The 14,196-nt window shown below is 41.8% G+C and overlaps 1 protein-coding gene across 1 annotated transcript in view; it reads right to left on the bottom strand.

The window, feature by feature from the left end:
* b4galnt3b (beta-1,4-N-acetyl-galactosaminyl transferase 3b) overlaps window positions 1–12,792 on the bottom strand; it is a 168,048-nt gene extending 155,256 nt beyond the window's left edge. Inside the window, exon 1 of the mRNA XM_073059369.1 lies at window positions 12,410–12,792. Coding sequence (XP_072915470.1) covers window positions 12,410–12,566 — 157 coding nt within the window. The 5' untranslated portion in view covers window positions 12,567–12,792. The remainder of the gene's footprint in view (window positions 1–12,409) is intronic.
* Window positions 12,793–14,196: the final 1,404 nt, after the last annotated feature.

Raw genomic sequence — 14,196 nt, 5'->3', positions numbered from 1 at the left:
GAGGTATACAAAATTTATGAGGGGTACAGGTAGGGCAAATACATGCAGGCTTCTCTCCTGAAATTGTGTGAGACTAGAACTAGAGGTTATAGGTTTTGGGCAAAAGGTTTAACATTTAAGGAGAATTTGCAAGGGAAATTCTTTTCACCCAGAGGGTGATGTGAATCTGGATCGAGCTTACAACAGAAGCGTTGGATACAGGTTCAATTGGTAGATGGATGAGCGGGGTACAGAAGGCTATGGCCTTTGGGTGTGCGCTTAGGTGGGACTGAGCAAAAAAAAAATCAGGTCAGTATGAAGGACCCGTTTCCACACTGCTGTGCTCTATGACCACCACTCCCTCTCAGATAAATAGGGATGGACAACAACCATAAGACATAGGAGCAGATTCAGCCCGCCGAGTCTGGGCCATGGTCACACGGAGAACATACAAACTCCTTGCAGCTGCCAGTGACCCAAAATTGATTGTCTATACAGAGTTTGTACATTCTCCCCATGACCATGTAGGTGTCCTCTGGGGGCTCCAATTTCCTCCCACATTCCTAATAACCTACAGGTTAGTAAGTTAATTAGCCACATAGCTGTAATTATGCGGCATGGGCTCGTTGGGCTGAAAGGGACTGTATCTCTTAGTTAACTTTAATTTCAAGGAAACTTCAAACTCACTGGAAAATTTAACACTTTATCACGTAATATTTTTAAAAACATAAAAGTGTATCAGTGTATTAGTAGGAATAATATCCACTCATGCAGAAAATTTGCCAGCCTCAATCAAAGTCCAGAAGAGGCTGCATCATTAGTTTTATGATAGTCATGGTAACTAATCTACCCGATCGGAATGCTTCAGATGGAAATCAGCACACAAATAAATTGCCTTTATACAAATGCTAACAAAGATAAATAACGCCAATAAATTCAATACAGCGTTTTTTTTTCATATGAATTCATGAGGGCAAGACACTAAACAATACAGAAAGTTTTCTGCTTATAAATGAACTCTCCCTGGATGGCCAAGTGATTCACTACATAGCCGAAGTTGTCCCACTCAAGAGCTAACATTGTATTTTTCAAACAAAAAAAAGACTCTTGAACTTGTGTCTTACTTTGAACCAGATTTCTCACTGATAGTGGCAAAAATAAATATTTCATCTCTACAAGAGTTTGTTCCTTCACACTGGAATCCCCTTAGATTTAGGAAAAGAGGACTTTAAAAAACTGCTGGCAAGCACAGGAGTGGTCACTGTTGTGCTATACCAGCACCCTCAATCCCCCTGTAGAATACCTATTAATGCTTCTGATCTTGACCCACAGGCACAGGGTCCAATGGCAGGAACACATCTACTTTCATGCAGTCACACCTCAACCACAACTGTTCACAAAAAAGTGCAGGATTAAAAACATCAGGTGCACAATTCAGCACTAGCAACACATTCATATTGGCTGTGGATGCTAGATGCTAAGGGAAAAGTTATCTGGGATCAGGATATGGAGTGAAATCAATCTACTTTATCTCAGGACACAGAGCGATTTCAAGTGCACCAGGAAATGCAAAACATAGCTAATCAATTCAGACAGAATAGTCAGAAATTAAAAATGATAACTAAATATCCTTTTAGTTTTTAATCTATTAGCTAATCATTTTAGGATTAAATCTGCATATAATTTCTTACTCCCTCTAGCATTTAAATGATCTTTGGACACCATTTTGCATTCATTCAAATTCTGTGGACACCTGGCACATAAAATGAAGTGTATTTGCCTGCTGAAAGTCCAAACTAGGCAATAATATTCTTTATAGCTACAAAGAGAGATTTAAAGATGCATATAAAATACTTCACAAAAGCCTTAGGCACCCTAGATTTTACATATAAATTCTGCTTTAGATGTTTATATTTTGTCTTCAATAGTGTGTCAGTAGAAAAGAACAAATTTCAGATTTCCAAACAATCATTTTCCAAAAACTAATATTAGAGATTTTTTTTGTATTTCATTAAAGAAAGTAACATATTAAGTAAAATGCAAAACCTTTTCTGAAATGTTTGTCAGTGTTATAATGTCATTGCTATAATGAAAAAGTGTTGTAAATACTGGAAAAGTCAACACGACACATATTAACATGGCGTAACGTCAAGAAGCAAATAGAAAATCAAAAAGCAATGCCAATTGCAAAGAATATGCTGAAACAGAATTAAATTTAAAACTTAAGTTCAGAGCATTAATTTCATGTTACGTTGGAAGCACACGGTTAACCAGCAGAACAAACACATTAAATGCAACAAGAGCATGCTAACAAAGCCTGATATTTCAAACAGATAAATTGGGAGCTGAAATAAGAAATAGAGAGAATGAAGTAGAGGATGAAATATTCAAAGGACCATGTATTTGAAACAAAAACAGTATTTTGGACAGAATTTTAGATAATTAGTAGGTGGGTCAGATTAGAGGGATTGCTCAGGTTGTGACAGAGCAAATAAGAATGATAGGGACTTCACCCTATCTTGCCATCTTCAGAAGTTTTCTGATGACTCTGCCATGATTGGATGCATCAGCAAGGGAGATGAGGCGGAGTACAGGGCTACGGTGGGAAACTTTGTCACATGGTGCGAGCAGAATCATCTGCAGCTTAATGTGAAAAAGACTAAGGAGCTGGTGGTGGACCTGAGGAGGGCTAAGGCACCGGTGACCCCTGTTTCCATCCAAGGGTTCAGTGTGGACATGGTGGAGGATTACAGATACCTGGGGATAAGAACTGACAATAAACTGGACCGGTCAAAGGACACTGAGGTTGTCTACAAGAAGGATCAGAGCTGTCTCTATTTCCTGAGGAGACTGAGGTCCTTTAACATATGCCAGATGATGCTGAGGATGTTCTACGAGTCTGTGGTGGCCAGTACTATCATGTTTGCGGTTGTGTGCTGGAGCAGCAGGCTAAGGGTAGCAGACACCAACAGAATCAACAAAGTCATTCACAAGGCCAGTGATGTTGTGGGGGTGGAATTGGACTCTCTGACGGTGGTGTCTGAAAAGAGGATGCTGTCCAAGTTGCACGCCATCTTGGACAATGTCTCCCATCCACTCCATAATGTACTGGTTAGGCACAGGAGTACGTTCAGCCAGAGACTCATTCCATCGAGGTGCAACGCTGAGCATCATAGGAAGTCATTCCTGCCTGTGGCCATCAAACTTTACAACTCCTCCCTCTGAGTGTCAGACACCCTGAGCCAATAGGCTGGTCCTGAACTTATTTCCACTTGGAATAATTTACCTATTATTATTTATTTATGGTTTTATATTGCTGTATTTCTACACTATTCTTGGTTGGTGCGACTGTAACGAAACCCAATTTCCCTCGGGATCAATAAAGTATGTCTGTCTGTCTGTCTGGAATTGGTCAGTGTACAAGAATCTGTTTCATGCTTCTGCAGTTACATTTGTTTTAAGTTATTTTGTTTCCTTCAAAACTAACAGGAGCCAACTCAAGATGGATCTTCATGCATGTTGGAAAAAAAGGAGACTTTAGAATGAAGAAACAAGTACAAAGAAAATGTACAAATTCTAAGCATAGAAAATAAAATGTTCCACTAATGGTTAGGGATGGAGGTAAGGAAGGGAAATTGCAAAATAATGCCAAAATCAAACCACAAACACAAGAGAAAGACATTCTAAAATTGAAGGTGCGAACTTGGAACATTGCAATGAGCCAAATCTTTCTGCTACTGTTTCTCCACACACCACCACCCCCACCCCCCAGCACCTCATAGCAATTTCTAAACTACCGTAGATTCCGGACTACAGAGCGCACCTGATTTTAAGCCGCTGGCACTAATTTTAGAAATAAAATCATTTTTTTAAATGTAAAGGCCGCACCGGATTTTAGGCCGCACCGGATTTTCGGCCGCAGGTGTCCCACGTTGTAATATGAGATATTTACACAGAAAGATATTACACGTGAGGATTTTTTTTAACTTTTAATTAAATCCATATGGTAACAAAAACAAATACATATTGCAAATGCTTTTTTTCGAACCGTGCCCGTACGCGGCTACTTTTAAATATACGTTGCGTATACTTCTTTACTGAACAACATTCCAATATCTCCTAACGACTGGTAAAAAATATATATACTGCAGCCTACCAGGAAAAGTTATTGATACCTTTAACTTAAAAGCAGATTTCGCTCGGATCCAAAGCCGCTCGCGGAATCCGCTCCCCCCCTCCTTTCCGTTTCATCGCAAACGGCATTTAAAAGCAGATTTCGCTCGGATCCAAAGCCGCTCGCGGAATCCGCTCCCCCCCCTTTCCGTTTCATCGCAAACGGCATTTTCCCACAAGACGCCGCGAAACCGGGTGTGACGTCATAGCATCCCGCGATGTAGTACAGAAAACAAATATAGTTTAAACTAAGTAGGGTAGGTAGCACAATGCTTCGAGTGTTTTCCATGTTGATGAGGGTGAGTACAAATGACTGATTTACAATAATTTAATTGTGAAAGTGCGCTTGATTTATCGTACAATTTCATTGGACCTCTGTGAACTACTCATCAATTTTATTGGTCTACTGTTACGAGGCAAAATGTTTACGAGGCGGCATGAAAAAAACCTTGCATTAGCCGCTTTGGATTATTGGCCGCAAAGTTCAAAGCTGTTCAAAATGTGGGAAAAAAGTAGCGGCTTAAAATCCGGAATCTACGGTAAGTAATCTAGTTTTTCCTTTGCCTCCTTATCCAAATCTCTACAGACCCCAAGAAAAATCAACAAGTTTTAGACACTGTAACAAGTCTAACTTGGTGCAGGATCTGATAGAAAATTCTCCAGTGTAATGCCAGGAAACATTACCAAAACTGGGCTCCACTGCTGAACTCCATGTGGAATCTAGCACTGGGATGAACTACAAAGTTAACAATTTATATAATGCCTTTAAAGATAATATTTTGCTCAAATGGTTATAGGAAAGGTCTCCAAAAGAGTGGGAGAGAAGTTAAATGGAACTCCAGAGCTCAGTGTCAGAACAACTGAAAGCACCTTGGCTAATGGCGTGGCAAGTACTGGGTTCGCATAAGAAGTCAAGCTTGATGGAACACTGAGCTGTTGAAGGGCTGTGGAACTGTAGAAAAGAGACCAATCAGGGATTAGAAAGAAAAACAGTATTTTAAAAATCAGGACTTTGGTAATTAGGGGTGGCACGATAACATAGCAGATTACGTAATCTTATTATAACGTCTGCGACCTAGGTTCAATTCTGCCACAGTCTGTGAGGAGATTGTACATTCTTCCTGTGACACAATGGGCTTCCTCTAGGTTTTCCAGCGTGCTCCCACGTTCCAAAGACATACAAGCTGGTAGGTTAATTGGGTAGCATGGGCTCACTGAGCCAGAAGGGCCTGTTACCATGCAGTATCTTGAAATAAATAAACCAACTGAAAAGCTAAACGTCGCTCCAAAAATTATGACAGATAACTCAAACTCTGCAGTTTAAGGTTACATGCAAATAATTTTGCAAAGTTCAAGTTTATGAATTGTGAAAGACTACTGAACATCACTGAACTATTCAAATATAAAGACCACACAGTACACTGACTCTGAATTTGCATGTCAAACGCTCATTAATTCCCCAGGTATACAAATTGAGCAAATGTACAAAATAGTTTCATCCTAGAATAAAAGGGTGATTAATCAGCATAAATCAGCACAATTTCATAGAAGTTCTGGTTGTGGAATTGATCCCTGTCCCCAACTACACAAAAGGTGATCATTTACCCTTAGTAAACACAAAGTACACTGCAGATGCTGTGGTCAAATCAACACAAACAACATGCTGGAGGAACTCAGCAGGTCGGGCAGCATCCATGGAAATGAGCAGTTAACGTTTCAGGCCGAGACAAAGGGTGTTGATCATTTACCCTTGACGTCCTGAATTTTATTTATCCTATTATGATCCGAATAAGGGTCTCAGCCCAAAACTTTGACTGTTTACTCTTTTCCATAGATGCTGCCTGGCCTGCTGAGTTCTTCCAGCATTTTGTGTGTGTTGCTTTCTCGTGTTTGTCATTTACCCTTTGTTGCTGAACTAGAAATTGATTTGAGTATGTATTTACTGTATTTTAGTGCATTTGGCTCCTGAGGAGGAAGGAGTGCAGCAATAAAACTTCACATCTTTTAAATGTACTTAGAAGAAGCAATCGTTGTTCATTTGCTGAATATTGAACCAAAGTACTATGCATACTAAACTTACATAATTTCTCATGGGTATGATGAGCAACATTAAAAGATGGCAATAAATAATCTTTAGAGGTACAAGGAAGACTGCAGATGCTGGAAATCTGGAACAATGCAGAAAATGCTGGAGGAATTCAGCAAATCTGGCAACACCTACAGAAGGAATTGAGGCAAGACATTTCATCAGGAAAGAAAGAGAGATAGAATGAAAGGGTGGGGGGAGAGGGAGGAGCACGAACTAACAGTTGACAGGTGAATTCAGGTGCAAGGGGGAAGATAGGTAGATGATGTGAGAAGCTGGGAGGTAATAGGTGGTAGAGGCAAAGGGCTGAAGAAGATGGAATTTGATTAGCCAATGGGCCATGGAATAAAGGGAAGGAGGTGGAATCTAGAGAAGGAACATGTGGGTGATGGGCAGGTCATAAGTGGGGACAAGAAGTAAAAAGGGTAAGGCAGCCAGCGGGATAAGGAAAACAAAGGGCACAGGGAGGAGCAATGTACAGAGGGAAATAGTTACCAAAAGTTAGAGAAGTCGATGTTGTGTTGCTTGATGAAATGGTTCCCAATCTGCATTGTGTCTCACCGATGAGAAGCTGCCACACCAGGAGGACCAGATGCAATAAGTACCACTGACAGATTCACGTATGAAGTGCTACCACAACTCAAAGAACTGTTGACGGGCCTGAATGGTGGTGAGGGAGGAAGTGGATGGCCAGGTGTAGCATTTGAGATGGTTGCAATGGGAAGTACATGGAGGGGAATTGGTAGGGGAAGACAAGTGGAAAAGGGAGACAGAGAAAAAGTAGTCCCTGCAAAGCACAGAGGAGAGCCAAAGGGAATATGTGCCTGGTGGTGGGATCCTATTGGAGGTGGCAAAGGTTGGGGAGAATGATATGTTAGATGTGGAGGCTCCTGGGATGTAGGGGAGGACAAGTGGAAGTCTATCCCTGTTATCTTGGGAAGGGAAGGTGTTGGGGTGAGAGCTGCACTGTTAGCAGTGGAGGGGAAGCTTTGTCTGCTAGAAAAGAAAAGCAGATATTTTGTATGTCGTGGAATAGAAAGCCTCATCCAAAGAATGGATGCAGCAGTGACTGAACAACTGAGAAGGGATTAGCTTCCTTGCAAGTGGCAGGTTGTCAAGGTCAATATGGAAGACAGCGGGTTTGCAAAAGATGTCAGAAGATAAACCTGTCTTCAGAGATGGAGTCAGAGAGACCGAGAGAGGGGAGAGAGTTATCAGAGACAGACTAAGTGAATTTGCAGACACGGCGGATGTTGGTGTTAAAGATGATGAAAATGATGAGCTCTGCATGGGTGCAGGAAGCAGAACCGATGCAGTCGCCATTGTAAAAGAGAAAGAGTCGAGGAGTGCTTCCAGTGTAGATTTGGAACGTGGACTGTTCCACTTGGCCAATGAAAAGGCAGTCTAGCTGACGCCCATGCAAGTACCCAGGGCTAAACCTGTGATCTGACGAGAGAAAAGCTGAAAGTTGTGAAGGATGAATTCCAGTTCTGCCAGATGGAGGACCAGAACTGTTTAGTTTGTTGTCAAGAAAGAAGTAGAGAGCCTCGAGACCTTCCTGATGGGGGATGGATGTCAATAATGAAAACGAGGTAGTTAGGGGCCAAGGAAATTAATGAAAAGTTACTGACCTGGCGGACAGCGTGTGAAGTGTCACGGCTGTAGGTCGGGCAGGTATAAACCAAAGGGGACAAAATGGATTTGAGATAAGAGTACAGGTTCTGTAGGGCATGAGCTAGCTTACCAGGGCAGTTAGGCTGGAGGACGTGGAGGGGAAATATCTGGAGGGAATGAAGTCAGTAATAGTGTGGGAGACAATGTCCACCAGAACTCAACAGAACATCCTTTGTCTGCAGGTTTGATGCTGAAGCTTGGATGAGTATGGAGAGAGTGGAGGGAAAGTGCATTCAGAAGAGTTGAGGTTGGAATAAGTGAGGGAAGTGGTAAAGTCAAGACGGTTAATGTCCCATCAGTAATTAGAGATGAAAAGATTCAAAGCGGGCAAAGACCAGAACAAGATGTCCAAGAGTCAGTGCTTTTAAGGCAGGAGTTATTGGTGGGGGAATGAGGAAATCTTACCAAAGAAATAGGCCCAGAGATGGAGGCAATGGAAGAAGAGCTGAGTGTCCTGGTAGGCACAGAACTTTTTGAGATGTTGGTGTACAGTTCAAAGGCGAGTGCCCTGCTGAAGTAGAACATTCTGCCTCAGAAAGGGGCAGGTTGGAGGGCACAGAAAGTTGGAGACATTGCAAAGGTTGAAGCTGGGGTCAGGAGTGGGTAGCAGGTTGGAGCAATCAGAGGAGGGTGGAAGGTTAAAGAGGTCAGGCAAAATGAGATCACAGGAAGAGGGTGGCTCGGAGGACTGAAGGGGTTACAAGGGTTAGGGGGAAGTGCGAGAAATGGGAGTGGGTAGGGAGTTTTGGAGCATTAGGACCCAGTGGCACCACAAGAACTCTCAGACCGGTGGTAACAATATCTGCTGTTAGAGCCGTCTGGGATCAAGGTTCGGAACCAGGAGTGGAGGTACTGCAGAGCCTTTTGATTCTTGGAGCTACCACAACATAGAAATCATTGTGTTATCTAATTGGACGTTGTACTCAGAGCATTAGCCACACTTCACAGAGTCCATTACAGCAACTGTCAGACCTGAGTTAACAATCAACTCAATGCTGGCCAGTTTGAATGGGCAGTTCACAATTCATTGGTGATCCAGAGTTTACCATCTAACCGATGATAACTATAAATCACTGCTCTAAAACTGGTCTACTATTTCATGTGCCCAAAAGTTGTTTATCATCTACACTCATTATTCAATAATTAGAATGTTGAATCGTACAGCACAGGAAGAAGCCCTTCAACCTACAATGTTGTGCCAAATTAACTGAATACCTAACTCAACCATTCCCTCCTGCCTGTACAATATCCATATCCCAAAATTATTGGCACATTCATGTACGAGCCATTTAAACACTTTTGCCTCCTCCACCACCACCCCTGGCAGTACATTCCAGGCATGTTCCATTTTCTGTGCAAAAATAAAATCACCCTATGCATCTCCTTTGTACTTACCCCCACTCAACTTAAATGCATTCCATCTAGTATTAGACATCTCAACTTTGGGGAAAAGATAAGGGCTGTATATTGTATCAATACCTCGCATAATTTTATAAACTTTTATCACATCTCCCCTCAGCCTCTATAGCTCCAGAGAAAGGAACACAAATTTATCCAACTTCTCCTTATAGGACATCCCCTCTAATCCACACAGCATCGTGGTAAACCTCTTCTGCCCTCTCTCCAAAGCCTCAACATCCTAATGAGTCTAGTAGGATGACTAGAGCTGAATGTAATACTCCAGATGAGGTCCAGCTAGAATTTTATAAAGCTGCAACAACTTCAAGATATCCTTGAACAGGAAACAATTGCCTGAATACAATAAAAATCTGCCCAAATTAACACAATTCAGTGTGTTAAGAGTATGAATGTGATAGAAAAGGATAGATTGATTTCCTTGTGACCAACACAAGTATTCACTGTGCATTTGTTACATAGTAAAATATTCTAAAATGAGTATATTTTGAGTATAGTAAATGAGTATTCAATATTTGACTTCAGCCACTCAAGAAGATATAGGAACAGAATTCCAAAATATTTGTTGAAAGGAACATGTAAAGACTGACACAAAGGAGAAAAAGAGCAGTGGCTTCGGGATTGAACAACATTAAAGCAATACAAGAGATGTTGGAGGATCTCAGCAGGTTAGGCATCATCTAAGGAGGAAGATGAACAGTTGGCAATTTGGGTTGAGACCCTTCATCCAGACTGGAGAGAAAGAGCCCAATGGATTCCAGAGAAAAGATCTCAACCAAAAATGTTGTCGGCCCTTTTTCCTCTATAAATGCTGCATGAGCCACTGAGTTCCTTCAGCAGCCTATGGTTTGCTCCAGATTCCAGCATCTGTAATCTATTGTGTCGCTAAAGCTTTGGACTTTGCCAACTGAAAAGTCAAAGAACAAACATGGAGTGATTAAATAGGGATAAGACAGAGATAAAAATGAAAAGGTCTAGCTATTTCAGAGTTATAAGAAATTAAGAGTCAGGTTAGATCAAGCGCATGAAAGGACTGAAAATTTAAAAACCAACACACTGCCTAATAAGAAGCCAATACAAAGCCAAAAAAAAATCACAGCATTAATGGGTGAACAGAATATAAGTGAAGAGACAGCAAGAGAATTCTGTAGGACACCAAGGACATTAGAGAGGCAATGAGGAAGAAGTGTGTTTATAAGACCATAAGACAGTGGAGCAGAATTAGGCAATTTAGCCCATCAAGTCTGCTTCACCAGTCCATCATGGCTGAATTATTACCCCTCACAACCTATTCTACGTTCTCCCCATAACCTTTAATACCATTACTACGGTAATCAAGAACCCATCAACCTCCGCTTTAAATATACTCAATGACTTGGCCTCCACAACCATCTGTGACAAAGAATTCAACAGACTAATTTCCCCATGGCTAAATGAGAGAGTACAGAGGAGATTTACTAGAATGTTACCTGGGTTTCAGCACCTAAGTTACAGAGAAAGGTTGAACAAGTTAGGTCTTTATTCTTTGGAGCGTAGAAGGTTGAGGGGGGACTTGATAGAGGTATTTAAAGTTATGAGGGGGATAGATAGAGTTGACATGGATAGGCTTTTTCCATTGAGAGTAGGGGAGATTCAAACAAGAGGACATGAGTTGAGAGTTAAGGGGCAAAAGTTTAGGTGTAACACGAGGGGGAACTTCTTTACTCAGAGAGTGGTAGCTGTGTGGAACGAGCTTCCAGTAGAAGTGGTACAGGCAGGTTCTATTTTGTCATTTTTTAAAAATTGGATAGGTATATGGACAGGAAAGGAATGGAGAGTTATGGGCTGAGTGCAGGTAGGTGGGACTAGGTGAGAGTAAGTATTCAGCACGGACTAGGAGGACCGAGGTGGCCTGTTTCCGTGTTGTCATTGTTATATGGTTAAATAAATTTCTCCTTAGCTCTGTTCTATAAGGATGTCCTTCTAGTCTGAGTCTAACCTTTGGTCTTAGACTCTCCCACTATAGGTAACAGCCTCTCCACTTCCACTCCATTTCTGCCTTCCTATATTCAATAGGGTTCAATGAGATACTCCCAAATAAATATGTTGCAAGGTTACAAACGCACCAGAGCTTCTTCAAATGATGTTGAGCTAAGGTAGAGTCAAATGGGAATATATTGCCCAAAGATCATCTCTGTTGTCAAATATGACAATGAGTTGGTAAACTTCGTACTCTGTTCTGTATGACAGTTGTCAGGGACACTGGATCAGAATTCAGATCATAGACGGCAGCTGCTTTTTCTCGTAGTTATTTAAACTACAACTACTGTCTGGTAGCTCAAAAATAAGAAAAGATTAAGCAAGCTGCACAGTTTCGGCTGAATCTGCGCGCACTGGACATTCGCCGTTAAAAGTGCCCAGTGCAACGCAACTCTAAGCTATTTGCATGGCAACTTTTTAACAACTCCAAATAAAGGCTGCCAGAAGATCTTACTGTGTGGATCAACTTTCCGCGAAAGATAGCGGGTAATCCATCATCGAAATTTCTGTTTTACAAAGGAAAAGTTGTATTTCCAAGAGAACGCGTTTTTACTCGAGAAACCAAGTTGAATTAATTGAAATGTTTTCTCCTCCAATGCAAGCGAAGTAGTGAGCCTCCACAAATCACACACATTTGCCTGCCAGGCGCGTTTTGTTTCTGCAGAGATCGTTCTGTGACGAGATAAATCTGACTGGAAATGTTGAGTAAGACCAAGCGAGCCGATTAAGAATGGTGCGCAGTCTTCGCGCGGACCGCACGCACCGGGGAAACGCCGCGCCAGCATTGTCCCATTGTGTGGGTCCGGCACAAGCATGGACCCTCAAACTGTGATTTACAACCGACTCCGATCCTAAGCGAGTGGAACCCATTTTACCAGAGTATAACTAGACACTTGCAAATACAGTGATTACAAGTGAGAGACTACATGCAAACGCCATTTTCCACACCGAACTGTCGATGGCAAAGATATTTTTTTCCAGCCACACACAACTGTTTCTTTACACCACACACATTTCTGGGCCACGGTTAAGGCCGATGCTCGGTTTATTTTGCTTCCTTACCGCGATAAGGATTGGAGGCGCCGCTCCTCCTCCACTCGCTCGAAGCTACGAACTCCAGGTAAGCAGCCCAAACTCCCAGCCCGAGAATCACCACGAACACCAGCACCTTAAAGTGTTTCCGAATCTTCTTAAGGGGGAAGAGGAGCATTATCCTCATGTGTACAAAATGCGTGGAAAACAATCTACGTTCTCGTGGCCCCGCCGGCGGTTCGGGCTGCAACGTTCAACGCGAGCTCCAGCGCGGCTTCTAACTCATTTAACAAAGTGACGGTCCTCAACTGGGCGGGCGGAGGGAGGGAGGGAACACACCCATTCGACGTACCACTCTCTACACGCCGGTTTCGCCGCCTGCTTCTCTGCTTTTTCTTCGTCGCTTTTGCATTCACTCAGGGGGCAATGTTTCTTTTCAGTGGAGGGTGGAGGGGGGAGGGGGGAAGATACGGGAAGGATCTAACGATACGGCGTTCGCAAAGCTCTCCAACACCGTGGCTTCTGCTAACATACTCAGTGCCACCAGAAGGTGGGGAAAGAGAGAAAAAAATAAAACGTTACCTTTCCCCTTAACCTTTCCGCAAGGTAACGCATTCAATCAGGGCTGAAACAATTACTTCTGATGCACTAAAATCAGAACTGCTCACTCTGTTCCTTAAAGTTGTCTTTAACATCATGGTATCCAAGTTTCATTTTGTCGATTTAGCAGTCTTTCTAACTCAGCAGTTACAGTGCATTAATTTACTGCAAACTTCTGGATGGATAATTATTAATTTATGATAATCAATTTCTATTTGTTATCCTTGTTAAATTATTCAGAATGTTGACATAACTTTTCAGCTACAATGGGCCAAACTTATTTTAAGTACAAATATTGTTAATGCTTTTGACGTTCAGCATGAATAATAATGTTACTCCTGAAGAAACGTGGCCGGAAACGTCGACTGTTTATTCATTTCCTTAGATACTGCCTGACCTGCTGAGTTCTTCCAGCTTTGTGTGTGTGTCGCTTTCGATTTCTAGCATCTACAGACTTTCTCGTGTTAATAATTTTAGTTTTTAAAAAACTTATTCAGAGAGCATAGGTCAGCTTTATCCATCATGCCATTTTGATGACTTGGTAAATAGCACCCTCTTTGGTTTGTTTAATGTTCTTGCCGATGTGATGCTCCACATCTGACATTTTTGTGTCGGGGCTACAGACGAGGCTTTTACTACTGACCATGCCAACATGCAGAGTGGGTGTGTTTTGACCACTGGAATACAGTGTGAAGTTGTGCACTTCCATTGCACAAAAATAGAAAAGCATTTTTTTTTTCAATGGTGAAAGGTTGAAACAAGTTGGTGTTCAGAAGTGAGTTTTAAGCTGCCTGTTTTCTCCCAGGCTGCTGCAATTGTCCTCCACTGATGATTTATCTTCACTTCCCACTCTTTCCAAAACCTATCTTCCCTCTCAACAGGTCTTCGCTAGAATCTTTCCAATTTTCTGTGGCCTTCTGTTTCACCACTATCAATTAAATTTTATTCATCTCTCTTCCCTGTGTCTGAAAAATAGCTTCTTCCTAATCTGAAAATGTCTTTTTATTCATTTGAATCTTTCTTCCCTATTCCTGCTCCTGCAATATTCTAAATTAATCGTTTGAATATCTTTAATGCACTTAAATATCATTTTATGAGTTCCATAGACAATAAAGGCCACATTTTGACTGCGTATTCTGATCCTCGGGATTTGTCTTCACTCCAGTGCTTAAAAACCAGAAATACACACTGTGCCGATGCAAGGTGTGAAACGAGGG

This window comes from Hemitrygon akajei, chromosome 10 (genome assembly GCF_048418815.1).
Source record: "Hemitrygon akajei chromosome 10, sHemAka1.3, whole genome shotgun sequence".
NCBI lineage: Eukaryota > Metazoa > Chordata > Chondrichthyes > Myliobatiformes > Dasyatidae > Hemitrygon > Hemitrygon akajei.
The sequence above is the reverse complement of the archived record's forward strand: the minus strand, read 5'-3'. Positions and strand labels throughout refer to the sequence as shown.